Raw genomic sequence first — 20,867 nt, forward strand, 5'->3', positions numbered from 1 at the left:
GTGTAAAACTTTACGAGTGGAGTAAAACGTTTTGCGGCAAAATGTTGCGTTTTGTTGCTTATGTGCTCAAACCAAAAACCATTCTGATCTACGTTCCAATTGTTGCAGCTCACTAAATTTAATTGTCCACTGGAACAATCATACCTCTGGCGGAAAAGTCTGGTGGAATAATTCCCCAGCGTCGCTGAGACTCCGGGGTGCTCAAATGGGGCTCAAAAGTTTGGAATGGTACTCTCAACTCAATTACCGATTATTTTAGTCCATCAGGGACACGTCATAGCCTTCAAAATTTCCATTCCACTGTGCGAATACTCAGCGGCGCTTTCTGGAGAAGGGATCTTCATGCTTTCCGTCGTGCGCCCTCGGATAAGACCAGTCACCGAATCCCTAGTGCGTCAGACCATAAAATCGGAAGTTGGGGCCGGGATATCAGGAATAAACCAAGCTCAACAACCAAGCAGGTCCTCTCACGCCACATGATGCTCATTCCTATGTAGTTCACAAAGAGCATCGCTGAACTCTAACGTGATTGGCTGTTTGTGCAAAACCTGATTGGTCCGTCCTTCGTCTGTGCTCAGTTGTGGTCTTCTAACCTTTTTACTTGTTTCTTTGTTCGTCGACCTATGGTAACTACTTTAGGTCATTCTTCTTGGTCTAAGGCCAACATGTAGTTTATTTCGTTGAACCTCGTTGGCTGATTCGCAGGAATTCTCTCCGCAGTGTCCTCATTTTGACCTTTTTGGTTCTCGGGTCTGTTGATCCCTGCTGTGAGTCATACGTTCTGGTCCAGGCAATTTGTCCTTTGAGTTTGTTTGTTTTTGTTGAATTTACATGTTTGATTCCTCGTACGAGCCAGACTTTACTGGCTATGGAGTTCTTTTTCTCTAAGTTTGATAGACAGGATCGACCTCAATTTGTCTGTTTATCAGGCATATTATCGGAGAGAAACGATACCCTCATAAATTCCTGGTCTTTCTTAGTCCTTATTCGCAAAGACAAGCGACTGTTGACCTATCATCTAGTAACAAACTTGTGATCAATAATTCCTGTTGATAAGTTCTTCCTTGTTTGCTCTCCGCAGTGCATGCCACAATTCTTGTGTTGGAGTTTGTAAAAAAAACATTGATCTTTCTCCTGGTTCCTGTATTACTTTCCACATTGTTTGAAGGCCTATAAACCATTCGTACATCATGCCACCGTGGTCTCAAAACTGTCTTAGATTGGTGGCTATGTAGTTCTACTGCCTTCTCTTTTAGTTGTTGGGTTTGCAGAGTTACACTTTCTTAGGATCACCAAATGAAGTTCCTTGAATAACTGTTCGTTTGGAAGACTGTTCAAACGATTCTCCTTTTCTGTATTGGATCCAAATATGTTCCATTGTGTCTCAGCTCGACTGAATGGTGTCCGAACGGAGCTCTGTTTGTCGCGCTAGAAGTCTGGTAGAACCTTTTCATCTTGACCAACGTCGAAAATCTTACGTTGAACGGTCAAAAGGTAGGTAGGTATCAGGAAGATCAGATTCCCGAATGTAACCTCAGAACGCCCGGAACCTACTGCTCCACCAAAAATTCAACTGGAAAGCCGGCAAGCATCCAGGCCAGTCAATCATTCAATCAATTGAGCAAAAGCTGATGAGTGTCCATGCACGCCACAGAAGCACGACCGAATGTGATCAGCGTTCAGGCACTTCATAGAGGCACAATCGATGTTGATGGGTGTTCACTAACGCCTATCAGACAGCCTGCATCAATGTCAGAAAGTCCCCTTTAAATAGCGTGGGGCCGTTGTAACTTTTGCTCTCGCACTCGTACGCACTCACGCTCTCGATTGTTCGGAATATAGCTGTTGTGTTTCTTTCTTTGAGTCTTTTTTCCGGCAACTAGGCACTGGAGCGGCTCAGCAGCAGATATCACAGACTGACGAATCAGCAGATATAACAAAGGTACCACCTACTTGGAGGTTTTCCAATTCGGAGTTGACACCGGTTACAACGCCTTGTTTCGATTTTTTTCATTGCGACCCCTTAAAAAACCTGAAATTGAATATCCCATTCCTTTCAGGTGTTCTTAGTATTCGCCGATAATTTCAACATATAGGATCAAGCAAAGACTGAGCAATTGGCAAGCGGGTTATTTTCTTAGGGATCAGTTGGGAAGTCCACGACCATCCAACAGTTTGTTGACAGCTCTCCTGGAAGAATGGAAATCTATAAGTGTGTACAGTGAGCTCACATCAGATGGGACTGTTATCTCCTTCTCTTCTATTCTCATGCAGCCCACTCTATCCAAGAATCGTTTTATTCTGTGGTTTTGCTTGGGTCCACGATGCACTGATGAGATGTTCAGCGTCTACACATGGCTCACTTAAATGGCTGTGAGCTTTTGTACCCAGAAGTGATCCGATTGGCTATCTCTTTGAATCCCACAGAATCGTAAAGTATTCAAATATTGGGCCCACAGTCTCCGATATTCAAATAAAAATCTTGAAAACAAAAACGGTGCGCAAAAGTGGCGACTCACAGACCTTTAAAAGATTACAACCAATCATTATTAGAGAATGAGAGCTCAAAATTTGGATATTCCGCCACGTAAGTGCAAATAACAGATAGGGATTAACCCTGAACTACTGACGAAGTGTTTTCAAGCTCCGCGAGAAAACCAACGGTCGCCTGATTGAGGCAAAAAAATAAAATGAATAATATTGAATGGAACAAACCACCATGCAGATTTTTTGTGAATTTTATCAGTCTGTAGAGAAGTTTTGTCGATCGTCATACGAAAACTTGGCTATCCGGTCAAATATACCAGTCTCATCGGAATCTTTCACCCTTAGATGGAAACTCAGGTTTGTACAAGCACTTTAACCAAGTTCTAAATTGATAGATGAGGGAGGCAGGGCGGAGTCCTTGCTGCAGGCCTCTAGTTGACAAACGTATGGACAAACGAGGAGGGGGGAAGTGGCATAGCACTGTACTACTGGATGAATCATTATTTTTTCCTGGTCAAGGCACTACTGAGCGAATCCACTATCTCCGAGCTGATGTTTGTGGAATTACAGCGCGAAAAATATGGTGTTTAGTTTAGCGGTTTCTGGTTTCGGTTTGAACATAAATGCCAACCGATAGGTCCGATCTTTATGTAATCCGTTCACATCGAGCTATGAGTTTGACTCTAGTGTGCTCTTCAGAATTTACCGTCAAGCTAGGAAGTATCACATCACTTGCCTGAGTCGAATCAAATTCCCTGTCCAGTCCTGCACTTGTTTCAGTGGGACAGAGTTGAACTCGAATAAGAACGACGAAACCAGATAGATTGCCACAGAAGCAATGGCAATACCTGGGATTTTTGTTCACCACCAAACTGACATTCTTCAACACAACACTGCGATCATATCCTATGTTATAACCCGGTTTGTCCACTCAAAATGTGTTTATTCTGCCAACCAATGCCTCTGGGTTTTTTACCCATCCAATATGGAGAAGAGCATTCGCTTTGCATCACGGTCTAGAAGATGAAAAAAATACCTGAAAGTCAATCACTCAACCTAGGAAATGAATGCCGGCGTGATCATCACTAGTGAATGATCGACGTGCATCGCATCGCGTCGAGTTACCATCAGATTTCATACCAGACCGAGTTACTAGCTACACCATGCTTAGCCCTCTCTAGAACTCCCTGCTGATACGGTGAGATTACGGATTATCATTTGTTGTGATATCAACTTTTAGCGGGTAGATTTTTGTTGCGAGCATGGAGTATTTTCACTGATATTCCCTCTTATGGACTGAATCCACTCTTTGGAATATCGTGGGACCTAGGTTTCCTCATAGAAGGATATCAGTGAACCGATCCATGCCAACATAACTGTCACCTCGATGGGTCTATTTCACTGTGGGTGTAATATTGTTCTATCGAAAGCATATTACCCTGAAAATCAAGTATATGTAGCTTGAAGGATGATCCATTCTTGAAACCCTTTCGGTGTAAATATCCGCTTTAAGTGAGAAAACTCTGCCAGAAGGATCTAATTATACTCCGTTTGATAACTTAAGAATTCTAACGGAAGAGAACACATCTACCGGCAGGACAAGGTCGAAACAGGCGTTTGACGACAAGACTCAGCAAGGTATACGGGAAGAAACTGATTAGAATCCTGTCTTACTGTTCAGCATGTGTACCAGAATTTGAACGACATATGGGTGTGTTTACTGCACAATCTGTGTTAGGGCTACAGTCAATTAAGCCGAAGGGATATCAACGTTAGACTCAAAGGAGTTCTGTGGCGCTCCTCAAACGAATGCGCAGCATAAAAAATGTTACCCATGGATTTCATCAACCTTGTGTTTAACACATTATAAACGCATTTGAATGCTCAACCTAATGCAATCTTTCATAAGGCATTCAGATCACATTTCGTCGTATTCACTTTGTCTACGATTAGCGCCCATAATTTGTAGCTATAAACTATAGCTGCCTTCCGGGTAATACCTTGATAACCGGCGGTTTGAAACGGAGGACCGATGTTCGTGTTTGGCATTGTGTTCACTTCACTAAATTCTCCCAAAAAGGGTAAAATCGGCATTTTTTACGTTTCGAATCTTGCAGGAAACCATCTGCTGCCAATGAATGATTAGATTTTGAAGAGTGGAGTTCAGTTTGCAAAGTCAGACCACTGAACGCATGTTCACCGCCTACTTCCGTTGAAAAAAAAAGAATTATTGGTCTAGCACTGAGAAGCTCCAAATAGACCGACAAGATCTGTTTGGTTCGATCAACTTCCAAGCTGTGTGTTGAATAACCAGTCTCATGCAACAACATGGAAAACGAGATTAATCAGCTGGGCTATTCTGACCATTTTCAAACGGACCCTCCCATCACTGTCAGTTGTGCAATGTAGGAATGTCGTTCTTTGCACCCACTATAAAGTTTTACCTTGAGAACTATAAACAAGGAGGAAAATCTTGTTCCATGAGTGTTCATCATGCTCTTCTCCCTCGTTATGTGGAGAATGGAGAGGAAACTAATATCAGTTTTAGGAGGGACAATGCGGATAAGTACGCGCCACATTGTAAAACAATAGTAGAGCATATAAACTGAGCACACGGTAAACTTGTGATGCAAAGGTAACAAATTTCCCCACACTTTGTAAATTTAACGCTGTATTGGTTGGCAGAGTTTATCCACCTCCCAGTACTACTTGGGTTAGTGGTGAATCTTGTGAACTCGGTATTGCTGCCCACAAATTATCCACCTTTTCACATTCCATCCACTGAGTTTACAGCATGCTTGCGTCAACCCATTTGTGTGCTGGCCGCCGACCTTACTGCAATTGGCGGTTTATTTCTTAAATCACGCTGTACGGTACATCTGTGGCTCGCTTAGACTGGTAGAAAACAACAGCGCCATATTTCCACATTCAAGTGTGGTCCACTCAGTCCCAGGAATTTTTAAAAGTTACACTGCCCCTTAAAACTGTTTTTTTTTAATACTGAAGCAGAAGAATTATCCAACCAACTAGAGAATGTGACATCTATCGCTGACAGTTTCCATCTTTTACGGTCAGGATCCGTTTGTTTAATGACGTATCATAATTGTTGTTTTAATCATTATAGCATGGTTAAAATAGCCCATATAAGGATGCCTATTGAGTAGCCCCTTATGTGAAGAAACTCACAAGGCAGTAAAAAGCAATCGTTTAGATAAAATGTACATCTGAATACTTCTTGGCGTTGTCTTGGGATGTAACCTGTACTAAGGCAGCTTACAATGGCGTTTTCAACCTCTCTTCTCAAATAAATGACCTTGGCAGGCTTAACTGTCAATTTGTCCACACTTTTTGTGACATCCAGCACCCATTGTGAACGCAACCACACAGTTGTTACAGCGCGTAAGCAACACACACACAACACAATCCCAAGAAAGCATCGGTTCCAACCTCCAGTTACCCCTACCGCACAAGGACGGTGCTGACGCAATCATCGAATAAGTGACCGAACCGTGCTCTGCGCTTAGGGTCGAAAAAAAGAACCAGTATCCTTCAATTCATAACCATCACCTCTGCTGTCCTGTATATAACCGAAACAGCACGGTTCAATGAGGCGCAGGTCCAGTGTCCCACACCAGTATGTTTGCCAACTTTCGCACTCTACGCTAGGTGCGTTTGGACATGTCGCTCACCTGGCCGCTCGTCCACTTGATAATAATGACAGGGCTATCTACTTTGGACCCTTATAACGCGTTTGTCCGTATTAACGACCGCTACCATCAGTTAGTGTCAAAAATCTTAACCACTGACCATCGTCGCTAGTGTCCTAAGTAGGCACGTACTGTCAGAGCACCCGTTTTTGATTCTCCTATGCTCTCTACATGACCAAGATGTTATTGATATGGGCGTTACACACTACTTATATTGTTGCTGAAAATCCTTCGACACTCCACCACCGATTTAGCTCTTCCCGAAGCTCATCAGGTAGGCATAGTTCCAGTCAGCCTTATGTCCCAGTTGAACTCAAATTGCAAGGAATTTGACTTTTACACTCTTCCGCATGCCAGTTTGATTTTGACGGGAGACTCACTTGGAATTCAGCTGAATCTCTCGTTTATGATGTTTACAAGCATTAATCTTCCCAATCACATTTTCAAATCATAAGTGAACATAAAAACCGGATTCAGCGAACCTGTGAAGTGGGCAGAGATACGTTTTCTTTGCCTAACGGAAAGTGCTCTTCTAGGCTCGGCTCCATCCTTATTGTCATCAAGATTAGCCTGCCGAAACCCAGCTCCACGAAGCACTTTGGAATAACGATTTCCGCCCACTATAACACAAATCTAACCTTAACAAAAACATTTCATCGTTCAGCTGTAGCACCCTTTTGGTGCCCAGCTGCCATGCCACACGAAGGAGGCACGAGAACTGGGATACTGCCAGGTTGCCCAAGCCTAGACAGAGGAAATCGAGAGATAGATGTGGGTCCGAACCACGAACCTTCCGGTCGGTAAATTCGCGCTCAAACCACTTGAACCATCTTGTACTACCTTTTTACCCACTCAGGCTGAGGAAGTTATCTACACGAGGAGCATATAGGCGTAGGGAAGTTCCTCGTCAAAAACTGGATGTATCGTCCCCTTGTTATACTGGAGAACCAGCACAATTCATCAAGATTATTGCACAACATTCCGAGATGAGATGTAATTTATTCACATATTTCTGTCTGTAAAGTTTGTATGAAGCCCTCTCAAAACGTTCACGGAGATTTTTTGCATACTCAACTATTTCTTCGACACATTTTATTTGAAACCCGTTTCGCCCATATCACGCGATTTGAATTCGACGTACAATCTGCTCGTATTGAAACCTGCCATAAAGTGGCTCGATGTCTCGTTGTTGGTTATTTATTGACAAATCAACCCCGGGCAAGTTTTCCTGCTTGCTTGAGCCTGTCTATTGCACTGTAGCCATGCTCGTCACCACCTGACATCATCGCAGTTTTTTAAAATGAAAATCCACCCTCGGATGAACAAAGCTCTCTTGGATTTGACTTGGTTGCAGTGAATGAATCGAACACTCAACTGACAGAAAAACATCCTACACCCGAAATATTCTTTGCTTACGTTGTTGGAAGAGTAAAATTACTTCTGCGAAAAGACGGACAAGAATGGGCATAGTATTTGTTTATCGCTTTGTTCGGGACCTCGGCCCCCAAAATCACATCTTCAAGTTGTCTTCGAAAATACAACCTATTATTCGACGCTACATCAAACGTCCACTATCAAAAATTACTTGAGGGAAGCTCTGAGTCACTCCGAAAACACATCAGTCTGGTTGGAGCAGCCTTGTTTTGTCCTGCAGGAGTTCATTCTCGTAGGTTTAGAGCGGGAGTCTCTCATCTACAGCTCAATTCGGCCCGCTGCTCCCGGGAATCAGAATTCAATGCACGCAGTCTGACAGAATCGTAGAATTTATCGAACTGGGTTCAGTCTGTTTCGAAAATGGGGCCACCTCATCTGCTGCATGTGTGATGATTGTCACCAAACAGCCATCAGTAGGGCATTGAATCAAGCAATCTAAATTGACATACAGCTGATCATTGGGCTAGATTGTTGAAATGTTCAACGTTGACCTTCTGTACTTGCAGTGACTTTGTATGTCAACTGTCTGCTTCAACGGATTCGCTGGACAGATGGATCATGTCACATGCCTTTTGCCTGTTTACTGTAGCTGGCTGCCTCATCCGGAAGTGCGGGCAGAGACCAGCTGATTCGGAGGCGATTTTCTTGGACTACTGGCTCGCGAAGGCAGCGGACGATGGAGTCCTCAACTCGAGTGGTCACGTGTTTCAGATGATCAGCAATCGTCCTATTTGACCATGTCGGTTCTTAAACAGAACTGAAAATATTCTACAATTGAATGTGCTGCACACAGGCTGCCTCATGATTCAGTTGGGATGATATTCGAGCTATCGCAGTACATTGTCATAAAGGAGGGATTTTGTTGAGTCGCTCGTGAAAACCAAATTTCTCGAAAATAGTCCAAATTGGGTTCAAGTAGAACGTAAGGTTGACGGAAACTAGGGGACTGCGCCTACCTGATGAGCCCCAAGAAGGGCGAAACCGGTCGTGGGCTGTCGATGAGTTTTCAGCAACCTTGTGAGTAGTTTCCTTTATGGAAAGAACTGAAAATTTTCAGGGGGCAGCTGGAATCGCGCAGATCAAACAAATAATAATTGTGATTGGCGTTCAAATAAATAGCACGTACTCTATTCATCGCTATCTTTTCTATAGATATTGCTGCGCGTTCTGCAAATCGTGGGCTCTTACTCTGATTGTTTCTACACCTCCCGATGCAACCTGTGTGTCACATGATTACGGTGATCTATCACTGTTCCCAGCATGTTATTGAAAAAAGGCAGTGAACCTCCGTGTACCCGAATGGCCTGACCACTGAATTGTTCATAAGTTCAAACGACTGTGAATGTCCAAGATGATCAGTGGGCATTGACAGAGTGAACAAGCCTCACCAGTAGATCACGCGGACAACCGACGGAATCGTTCTACGCCGGATGCCGGGCTACTTTGACGAGCCGTGAGCCACAGGCTAAGTATGTCCTACGGTACGTACATCAAGGGTCATGGATCTGTTACTCTTCTTTAGTAATGTTGGCGGTAATTGAATAGAGAAGTCCTGCGAATAACATGGCTGTTTATCTAGGTTCGTTCAGCGTACTTTCTGTTCGATTCATCACAACCGCACCCACCCACCCAGTACCATTTGAGAAGTTGGGATGACCACGGAAATACCAGTTCCTTCGGGGAAAAACTGGTATTTTCGTGGCCTACAGTATGAGTTGGACTGTTTGTTTTCCTCGCTAAATCCCTGTTCCCCCAACTTAGTATGGTATCCAGCGCAATGGCCAAAGTAGACTTCCACAGGTGAATAGTGGTTCGGTGTTTACGCATTGAGTGTACTGGATAAGAAAGCTTCCCGAATCTCGCCGTCGTTCATATTTCTATTCAACCTTCAGAAGAGATTTGTACAAAAGTGTCTACAAAGCACCCTTCACATCCATCCAATTACAACTAGCAACGATGGACTAATTTACTAACTAACGGAAAGGAAATCGCAAAGCTAGAAAAATTCTACCGAGGTAAACTAAACGCCGTTGACATCAACAGTCAGGAAAGTGGATGAACGAGTGACGGAAAATAAAGTAGCGTTCGATGGACTACTAACTAACGGAAAGGAAATCGCAAAGCTAGAAAAATTCTACCGAGGTAAACTAAACGCCGTTGACATCAACAGTCAAGACAAGAAATGAACGAATGACGGAAAATAAAGTAGCGTCCGGGAAATTTTTCTGGCCGCCTTTGGAAGGCATCAACAACAAGACAGAGCAAACGCAAAAAAGAATATGAATGCTAGTCCAGGACCTTTCGTGAGACGGTCCGGGATCTCCCTTCACAGTAGCTTGACAAGTCTACAGCATCCACTCTTCCATGAAGGTATGGAGGTAAGTTATTGACTTCTTTACTTGTGAACGACCGATATAAGGGGTTTCAAGACACAGACACAGAGATGATCCTGATGGCATTAGTCCAGAAAGGACTTGGGGTCTAGCCGGCTATCAGGCTAGGCATTCAGACCTTTGTCTGCGGAACAATTCCTGAGTGGTATCACTGGACCTTGCGGGCTAGCTTCCTGAAGGTCGAGAATGATGCACTAGGGCACCGGTCTTTTGCATTATCACGTAGAATTATATGTCCTGTGGCAGGTCGTCGGTGCACATACGCTTTGAACCTGTTTGACTCCAGGATTTGCGGAAAGAACAAGTACCGCGAAGTCTTTCTCCAGTGTTTTGAAGCGCACTATGCAAGTAGACTTGACTGCGCGTCCAAAACAAGATACCTTTTAGATCGTCCACCTCTTATAGCAAGTCGCGTTTTGTTTGGGAATTCCGCTGCCGAACACAAACAACAAGGCCTGATTATCAGCAAAGAGGAAAGGTTTGTGCCCTTTTCAGATATAAGAACGAATACATATATCCTGTTTTGAAAAATCACGCCGCTATTTAGTTTCATTAATATCGATAGCTCCTCTGCAAGTATTTTTGGCGGACAACAGGGGGTACGCGTGTAAACAGAGTCTCGCATGTAATTCACAACGTCAACCAATTGTGGTCGAGCTCTCCGTATGGAACACACAGTAGACTGTTTACGATTGGTTCCTCCTTAGAACCAACACCTGCACAATCGACAGGCTTAATGGTCCTCCCGGGGATCGTTAAAACCCGAGAGTAATCTGGCTACTCATTAGTAGTCAGATCTAAACGTAGCTGCCGAAACAAAAAAAGCCTGGCTTACCTCTCTGGAACTTGATTGTTTCCTCACAACTGTTGACGTCTATCTGTTTGGTTCACTCCGAATTTTATGCTAATGAATAATGGCATCTAATCACAGAGCTCACTTAACGGCAAACGGAGCAGACGCCTTCAGTGCAGTACTGCAAACCTAAATGAACCGCATTGAGGTACAGAAAATCAATGCTTATCAAATCCCCCGGTAGCACATTCTACATCAATGAAAGGTTTGTGGAAAACATCTAGACATTTCTTCAGTTATAAGAGGGGTCATTTGCATCATGAATCATATCCGCCATCGTGTGCTCTTGAACAGAATGGTCAACTGCTAATCACACGTCATTTCAGATCCGAAAAAGCTCTACCACTGTGTTTCCAACGGCATGCAGAAGTGGCTTTTGCGCTGTGTCCATGAAGAGATTTCTTGTCAACTGATAGCATCCATTTGTACTCGGTATCTGAACAAAGCGCATCATCAATCTGCCACGCTGATACATTGAAGCCCTCCCTTGGTGAACAATGATAGATTCGGTCGAGAATTTAATTTCAGCAGACGCCGGACATCGATTGTTTGAAGTTCAGCTTCCAGCGCTAACCCGATTGTGTAGCGAAGGTGGCGAAAATGTGCCTAGCAATTGTTGTGGACAACTACGACCAATGAACAGGATATGTTCAAAAAAGGATTATGTTCACAGATGGCGGACAAAGACAGAAAACACTAGTATCTGAGAGAGAAGCGATTCTTCGATATCTTACCGACTATTTTATGAAGTGGACAAAGTCGCTCACAGGGCTTAATCATATTAACCAAGATACCGTCGATAATATTGCCAATTGTAATAGTAATACCTATGAAACAAATAGACGACCAGTTGATCCACCAATAGTTTGAATGAACATTTCCCCCACAAAAATTACTAACCGAACCGTATGTTGATGAGTTGCCAGTGATGATCCGTTCCTCATTTTTCTGCTCTCAACATCTTACTTGTAGGTCAGTCGTATCAGTACGATGCCGTCACATAGAACTTCAAGAATAGACACAATCAGGAACTCTGGGTGTTTGTACAAAAATTGATAATCGTGGATGATTCCTCGGAACTCTGTTGTAGGGGTAGGATGAAGCACACAGCGGGATGTAGTCCAGGGCCAACGGAAGCATATGTACACTCAGTGGGATCAGTTCGTTCGAAGGCATCTGAAAAAGTAGGAAGCGGTGGTTGTGGTAGCCTGGCACATAAGCGACCATCATAATGGCGTTGGTGAATCATTGGAAATAGGATTTCACCATGAGATATTGTAATAAAGAGCTCTTTTCTCTTTGCAGTCATTCATCATCATCGTCATCATCATAAATTATGGGCTGTAAGAACCACGTACTCATCGTGCAGTGGTTTTAGCTTCCACAGTTTAGTTCTCCGATGATTTAGAGAGGTGGGGTAGGTGGCTGTGCATTGAAGGCGGGAGCTGACAAATTGGTACGTAAGTACAGGTCTGTCAGTGGGCTGTCAGTTGGGGGGATTGGGAAGGGAGCTATGCATTAAGACAATAGCTTGGATGCACGGGCGCCATTGAGGGCGCGAATGGGCCATGTCTGACAATGTTTCCAACGGCTGATGTTGCCCCTCTCGGTCCCCAACCAGGGGGACGGCAATGACCAGCGCAGCTGAGTTTCCTTACAATGGATCACACTCCACTACCAAGTCATTATTTGACATCCCCTAGCTCGTTTCCACCCTGGGTGTCGTTCTGCAAAATGAACCTTTCGATGAAGTCGATCGACTGGCATACGCAGCACGTGGCCAAGCCAGAGCAACCGATAGAGTATGACCAGTTCATCCATCGTGGGCGAGTTATTTCTTCCGAATACCATTCGGCGTATTTCAGCATTACTGATCCGGTGTTCCCACCAGACTCAGGCAATACTCCGGTAAGAACTAAGAGTCTTTGCACTTCATTATCAGCTATGGGGGCCGCGTACTTGTCGTGGAGTGGTTGCGGCTGCCACAATTTCGTCCACCGTTGATTTGGGGTGGGGTTGGGTTGGGTAGGTACCTGCGCATTGGAGACGGGAGATGGTAAGTTGGTGCATGAATACACGGTTATCAGTGGTGTCAGAAAGTCATCACCTCTAATAGAATTCAGACCAAATACATTCGAACCTAAATCCTTCTGGTCTCAACTGAGTCGAGCGCACGAGCGGTTACCTACATGAGCTGATAACTTATGATAATGATAATTGATTGTCGATGATTTTGAGTGATGAATTTATCCCTCCCGAAACAAGGCGACCACCAGGGTGGCGGCTTCTGAGGTGGCCTCTCATTTAGAAAAATTTACCTACACCAACAACATTTACCCGGTATCGGAGCTTGCAACAAAAAGTTTATTTTAGTCCAATTTGTTGATTTTTGTCATACTTCGTGCACTAGTCTGAAAACACTCATTAATTTAATCGATAGATTCAATAAAATGTTTTGGTTTTTGCGTCGTTGTAAACATTTTCGGCTACTCATGGGCTGAGTGGTGCTTTATCAACGTCAGTCGGGGTCTGTTCCTCCTTCCAAAGACATTTGTTCTGTCTAAGATTCCTCTCAGCAAGGACGAGATCGTAATTCAAACTCCCAACCGACTTGTGGCAAGATTCCGAAAACAGTTTAAGGGTATCTTAGCCAGAGTTAATTAAAAAATTGATTTACCCGGCAGTCGGCTTCTTATTTGGGTTTGACGTACTTAAAATTCGGAATCCCATTGAAGTAGCATGGGTCTCATCCAAAAACAGCCGACTAAACAAAATTTGGTCACACACTACCAAATCAAGGGGCCTCTAAGTTCAGCCTTGAGCTGAAAGACAATCTGTTACTTATTTTACCCCTTATTTATTATTTACCCTTTTATTCATTCGTTTTTTATTCTACTATCATTATTTTATTATTTTTCTATTTTATTGTATTCATGTTGTGATTTTACAGTCAATCCATTAAGATTCTTACGACCTAGAAAATACTAATACTCTGATTTGTTCACAGTGGTGATGTAAATGCGATCGATTAAGCAGTACGCACGTTATAAAATCAGTACAAAAATAGGCCACTGCTTATTACGGGACTAAATCCACCATTCCAGTTATTGTCCTTTGGACAAGCTGGTCTAATCAATACTTTTTCGGCAATAGCTAAGATTACTGAGTTCATATCACGTGCCAGTATCGTGATTGAAGCATTTGGTTAGGGCTATTGGCATGTCTGCATCACGTGTCGTGCCATCGATGAGGTTTCCTTCCTCTCAACATCTATCCGTGTCGTTGGTTGAATTAGTCATGATGATAAACGTTCACGGACTTAAAAACATTTAGTAGTCTTAGCGAATGTACACTCATTTGCAAACTAATTTGGTTTTTCGAGAGACTCACCTGCAACCCAGCTGAATCTCTCGTTTGTGATGTTCTCAGGCAGCTGAATGTGCTGCACCAGGCCGCCTCATGTTGCAGTCGCTACGATATTCGAGATATCGCGATACATGTATATATTTGTAATGTAACGCCAAAAGGTTGCTGCAAATCCGTCGACAGCCAACAACCGGGTTCCAAGTGAGTCTCTCGAAAATCCGAATTAGTTTGCAAATGAGTGTATTTCGCAAATTTCGTGCAATTCGGTTTCAACCAAAACCTACGGTTGACGGAAACTCGGGGGCTGTGCCTAACTGATGAGTCCCAAGAAGGGCGAAATCGGTCGTGGGCTGTCGACTAATTTTCAGCAACCTTATAATTACTGAATTGAAATAATTTGGTTCTTGTTGTTGCTCGCCTCCTCGCATGGCGGTAAACGCCAGTTGAGGACAGGGGCAAAACCCTGGATTCTGGGGCGGGGTGACTAATCACCAACGATGAAAAGTCTCTTGAAAATATGGCGGATAGTATCGCCGGGGACTAGCCTTCCTTCGGCCGTCTGCGTGATGGAATTCTGTAGATACTAGGGTAAAACTGCGGCAATGTTGCAGGATATAGGTAGCTTGGATGAGTTGCTTGATTGTGGGTCTGTTCACCGAGCTTGGTAACTACACAGCAGGCTCGGCCAAAATCCAAACAGAGTAAAGCTAATCTGAGAAGGCAGGGTGAGCATAAAATTGTCCTATATTGTGGTACGAAAGTGAGTCGAACTAAGGTCATGTGTTAAGCTTCCAACCGATAGGAAAATCATCATTCATGCTGCGCTCGGCAATGGCATACGACTTTGGCGTTGTATGCATCTGCGGGACGTTGGACCAATAGCATGACAGAGCTTACGCGGAATTCATAAGGAAATTGACCAGGTTTGAAATATGCTACTTTAGCCGAAACGAAGGGAAGGATACAAACCGAGTGGAACCGCTACTGCATGGGGGAAAATAAATTCCCTAAGGTCATCAAGTCATCCTGAAATGACAATACCATAAACAAGGGTTTCAAGTGGATGTTTAGCTCAGTTCCTCAGCTGAATTTGCAAATGAAGCTCTGTTGCAACATAACTCGATTTAATGTTCAAGAATGAAATGAGACTGATGGAAGCTCGGGAGTTAGACAAACCTGATGAGCCCAAGAAGGGTATTCGTCTGACTGAAGTTGCCCTCGACCATATGACGTCATAGGAAAAAAATACCTCTATTACAGATATCCTCTACGGAACCTGTCAGGTCACTTAGGCAGTGTTTTCTTACTCTGAAAGTCGGCATTTCGTTTCTCCGGTTTGCCATGGTCTAGTGTATTTCCAAGGTGGACCGGCCCTGACTCTTCGAGAACGGTGTGGCAAAAGTCTTTGATAGGATCGGCAAGAAAAGATCAGAACGCGATACTAGTACGTGGGTGAGTCCCGTGTTACTCAGTTCTTGGCAGCTCAGGTGTTTTGCGGGCTTGGTTGTTTCTCTGCCAGCTTTCCATCACCAACCCAAATGACATCATTGCGTAGTTGGGTAGTGGGGTGCCTAAACACCAACGCATTCGACCTACTGAGACCTTAATGAGCTCCACAGCCTCTGCCAGCTTTCCGTCACCAACCCAAATGATATCATTGCGTAGTTGGGTAGTGGGGCGCTTAAACACCAACGCATTTGACCTACTGAGACCTTAATGAGCTCCACAGTCGAATTCGTTTAATGGACTTTAAGTGCTCCAATAAAACTTCGAGCGCTTCTATTCCTGGGACTTCTCCACCCATGGCGTCGTTAAATGACCAGGAACAGTTCATTGTCTAGCTAAAGATTCATTATCGTTTAGTCCACTTCACACGTTCACTGGAAGGACAGAGGGCACCTGTGTCATATTGAATAATGCCAGTGACTAATTTTTACAGTATACTCTATTGGTTTGTATTTTGCACTACAAAAAAGCAGTGATATGGGCCGGAACAACTAGTTGAAGTATGTCATGAAATCACTGTGGTATGTTCCATGAATCCTGAACAGAAAGTGTACCTTGTCGGACACAATTGGGTCGTAATAAACCTCATACTAAACTACATAGGCGCACGTGATGAACCTCTATACACATACTAGGCTGTATAAAGTGCTTTGGCAAGAATTACAACAAAACCTCGTAATTCTCACGCAACGCAAAACCTCCTGACGAGAATATCCACACGTTCCGATGTGACGTTAAGGTACGCTGAGAGATGTGTGGTTCTCGCTATTGCGCACATCACTACTGTGATCCAGCTATAGGACAAATTTGAATGGATGTCTAAAGATGCTTCTTAAGTGGTAAGTGAAACCTGACTAGAGCTCGTTGGCTACTGGTAAACGAGTGGATGGTTCTGCCTGAATGGTCACCTAATAATTACAATAATAATGGTAATAACAGTAATCGTTCAGCCGTGGTGCATAAATGCTGTGCAGCTCAATGGGATACTACCAGCTTGCTCGGGCTTAGACAGGAGAAATCGATAATTAGGCAGCCACCTAATTGCTGTTAGTCATGGTCGGATTTTGAAATTCCAAGCCACAAGGTGCCTTCTATCCTCACTGAGGCTTATCAAATCAATTGTAGAATAAAGTGCATTCGCTAGATGTGCATCGGCTGTGGCACGGTAGGATGCTTAATAAGAAGAGATATGCCGGACTGAAACCAATGTGGTGACATACTACTGAATAATTAGTGGTTACACTGGTTGACCGCAAATCGTCTTCACGAATATTACTGTAAATGGGCATCCTTAAATCATAAACGCGGAATACAGTAATATGCTTTCTAGAATGCATAGATTGTTTAAAGAGCAGTAGTAACTAGAATCCAAGTGGTCTACTCAGCACTCACCAGCATAACAGACTCGAAGTTGAACGGGAAAGGTGTGCAAAAGCGAGCAGATGTGTAATATCTGAAAACACTTGATAGTATATTGTAAGTGGTGGTGGACGACGGTCAGTTGGACGAAAATGGCCAACCTCAACCCTGTCAGTTTGTCAAATTGGGTATACTGTAAAACATTCTTTGTTCTCTGGGAAGAAAGTCCAAAGCATAAGTTTGTGCAGCAACTGAATGACTCTGAATATCTTGTGCCAGACAGTCATACAAAAAGAAACATTGTGAATGAGTCAATTACTGCATGAAGCAAGTTCGTCGACCAGCTAGGTTCCAGATGAGTCCTTCGAAAAACCACAGCAGTTTGCAAATGAGTGTATTTGGCTAATTTCGTGCAATTTAGTTTCAAGTGGAACATAAGGTTGACGGAAACCCGGGGACTGCGCCTACCTGATGAGCCCCAAAAAGGGTGAAACCGATAGTGGGCTGTCGATGAATTTTCAGCAACCTTATGAGTAGTGCATTACGAGGGTTCGTCTGCTGTTGGTTGCAGATTATGCATAAGTTGATGTGTTTTCCTCGTACCATACTAAGGGACGTTCTCGGTGTGTTTCCAGCCCGTTCCCAGATTCTCATTAAGAAGAATTGTGTTTCCGAGCTAGTTTTACTAGGAGCCATGCACACTGGAATAAGTCATTGACGAATGTCTGTGGTTTTTCGTGCTACTGACGAAAAAAAGTAGCTTGAATTGTCTGCTTGCATATTTCTATGTGTATCATCACGATGTGCACTAGATCAGCAACTCCATTTAATAAATCAATCAGGCAAGCAATCGATCACCCCGGGGAATTTCCAATAAACCGAATAGTAACAACAGATTTCTAACACTGAAGGCGTTATTCGGTGTTTTGATGATGGTAGAACATGCGCACCATTGTCCTCCACTTTTTACTCCCTCGCATAAATCGGTCAACGAATCCGACGAGACCGTCATCCACCGACTGCGTAGGTAAACGGTTTGGAGGTTGAAACAGCAGGATCAGACCTTAGAAGTGTATATGAAGCTGAGGTCAGTGGCTCCCGTGTTACCCGGTCAGTCAGACAACAAACCTACCAGTGCAATCATGGTTGAAGGCGAGTGGTTTGAATGAACTAGAAGCAGGGATTTCCGCCTACTTCCTCTTAATCCAGATTTCCACATTTTAATGGAAAACCGGTCCATCGGTCTGATCCAATCACCCGGAACTATGACATTGTTACAAAACACAAGGCAATAGATTTTTGTTTCCATGACTGAAACTGTCGTAATATTACCCAAAAAATTGTCAGATTAGTGCTTGAATCCCCTGGGGACCTGATGTTTTTGCAAGAACTAGACTTGGAATTCAAGCGGATAGTTTCAGTAAAGACGTGGGGTTAAATTTCACACCCATAGCTTGATAACTGTACGATTCTCCGATAGGATCGACTACTAGCTGGACAAATCTTTCTGTCCACAAAAAGTGAAATGTCTGCATTAGTTAGCAGTCGGCTATACCAAAAATCATACTTTAAATGTTATTCACCAGCCAGACAAGCTGGTCGGTAGACGCATTGTGCAAACTGAGCAGTCTGAATATGGTGATCAAAGGGTCCTGGGGTCAATCCTTTCACGCCCACTTCACGAGTCTGAATAAAGAAGAACGCAGTTGTGTGGCTGGACTTTTTAGATTTCGATCACACCTTGAATTTGCATCCACACCACTCTTGCGTGAACGGTTCTTCTGCCTTGGTACGACTATTTCCGTGGAGCCCTATCAAATTGAGGAAGCACTCGATTTTAGTTTCGTCCTATTAGGACTCATCGGCTATAACGAGTTTTGGATTCAGAACAAAAGCTGTCAGCCTTCTAGTTAGTGTCTCCTCGTTTTGACCCCTTTATTTCACAGCAGTAATGCAACAAGACCGGCCTAGTTATCTGAAGAGTGGGCCGAGGTTGAATTAGTTGCTATGGCCTGATAGTATCTGTGATTTTCAACAGACCTTGATCAAATAGCCGGCAGCTAATTGCTTCGGATGTGAATGGCCACCCAGCACAGAATAAGAAATCCAATTCCGTAGAACTTCCCACGTCCGTCGAGAAGAAACAGGCGTATAAAATCCAGAAACGGAAGAAAGGATGAACAATATAGGTGCTCTTCAAGGCGCTGTAAGCGCTAGCACAGTCAAGACTGGAACATCAGGCACAAAGTGTTCATCATACTGGTCATGTGTAAAATTCCATGACAGGAATGTACACTCGATGCCATGTTTCACTCATAGAAGTGTCGTAAGTACGCAGAGAGTCCGAGCAAACACAAGTCACCAACTGTTAACTTAGGAAGTCCCAGTCCAATTACAGCCTTGACATGTTCAGGAAAGCAGATCCCTCGATAAGAGATTATCATCGGTTGATGGACCAAAACGTCAACATCACAACCGATTGCACTTTGGGCTGGGGTGATGCGTAGGAACAATCAAAAACACCGTACTTCTGCTTTTTTCCATTTCACACACTCACTCCGCAGTTGCTCGGAGTTGCTCGGCTCTCCCAAATAGCAATTAGGTCATCCTCGACGGAGGACGTCGACGCTGGTGCTCTATACTCCTCAAAGACGGTCTATCCCAGGCGATGGAGATATTTCGCAAGTTCCTTTGCAACCCGATTATGATGATCACATCTAGCGTCCTGCGTGAGGCGACAGAACTGCAGACTTTGCACATCACAGTTTCCACGATAGAAGTTCATCTGACCACCATGACTTCGCCTGACGCTTCTAATTCTCGTCCAAACCAGGCTGCATCGGAGCTAGATAACGCGGATGAATATCCTAGGAAGCACTCGTCCTGGAATTGCAAGCCATCGATTCGGGAGAGACAAAGCGACCGACTCTCGAAAATCCTGATCGACAAAGTGGTTGTGCAGACCATCTCCGGGTGAGAGTGCTCCAAACCCCTCGGCAGATCTGACAATTTTGTCATGCGAAACCGAATCGAACGCTTTCGAGATATCAACAAACGCCAAGCTGAGGTTAGAAGCAGTCGCTGAAGAGTGACGAAGCAGAGCATACAATAGCGATGTGGCTTCCAAACAGCCGTCTCGATGCAGAAATGCAAACTAAAGCAAGTACCTTATGGAAGCAACGGACAAGAATGGATGACACGGAGATCGGTCTCAGTTGATCTCATGAAGTCGGATGTGGGACCTTCGGAACTAGAGTAATACGGGCTCGACACAGATGTGGGGGACAACCCCCAGATAACAAAAATAAGTTGAAATACCCAGCGAGCACATTAGCATTGAACCGGCGGAGCGTCCTGGGTGTGAGCTTGTCCAGGCCTGGGGAATTGCAAGCCATCGATTCGGGAGAGACAAAGCGACCGACTCTCGAAAATCCTGATCGACAAAGTGGTTGTGCAGACCATCTCCGGGTGAGAGTGCTCCAAACCCCTCGGCGGATCTGACAATTTTTTTCATGCGAAACCGAGTCAAACGCCTTCGGAATATCAACAGGTGCCAAGCTGAATTTGGAAGCAGGCGCTCAAGGGCAATGAAGCAGAGTGTATAACAATGATGTAGGTTCCAAACAATTGACTCGATGCAGAAGTGCAAATTGGAGTAAGGGCGGTTGCAGTCTACGGCTCCAGAGGTCAGCAAGCACCTTATGGAAGCATCGAACAAGAATGGATGACAAGGAGATCGTTCTCAGTTGATCCGGTGAAGTC

At 44.1% G+C, this 20,867-nt stretch overlaps 1 protein-coding gene across 1 annotated transcript; it reads right to left on the reverse strand.

Moving 5' to 3' along the window:
• Positions 1 to 8,471: 8,471 nt before the first annotated feature.
• On the reverse strand, positions 8,472 to 19,411 carry T265_05345 (hypothetical protein; the record flags this gene model as incomplete). The annotated part of the gene is made up of 7 exons (XM_009170336.1): positions 8,472 to 8,657; positions 12,229 to 12,357; positions 12,569 to 12,983; positions 14,194 to 14,345; positions 14,525 to 14,710; positions 17,395 to 17,573; positions 19,366 to 19,411. The coding sequence occupies 7 exons, from the start codon at positions 19,409 to 19,411 to the stop codon at positions 8,472 to 8,474; spliced, it is 1,293 nt and encodes a 430-aa protein (XP_009168600.1).
• Between the last annotated feature and the right edge of the window lie 1,456 nt (positions 19,412 to 20,867).

This window comes from Opisthorchis viverrini (genome assembly GCF_000715545.1).
Source record: "Opisthorchis viverrini unplaced genomic scaffold opera_v5_100, whole genome shotgun sequence".
In the NCBI taxonomy this organism is placed as follows: Eukaryota; Metazoa; Platyhelminthes; class Trematoda; order Opisthorchiida; family Opisthorchiidae; genus Opisthorchis; species Opisthorchis viverrini.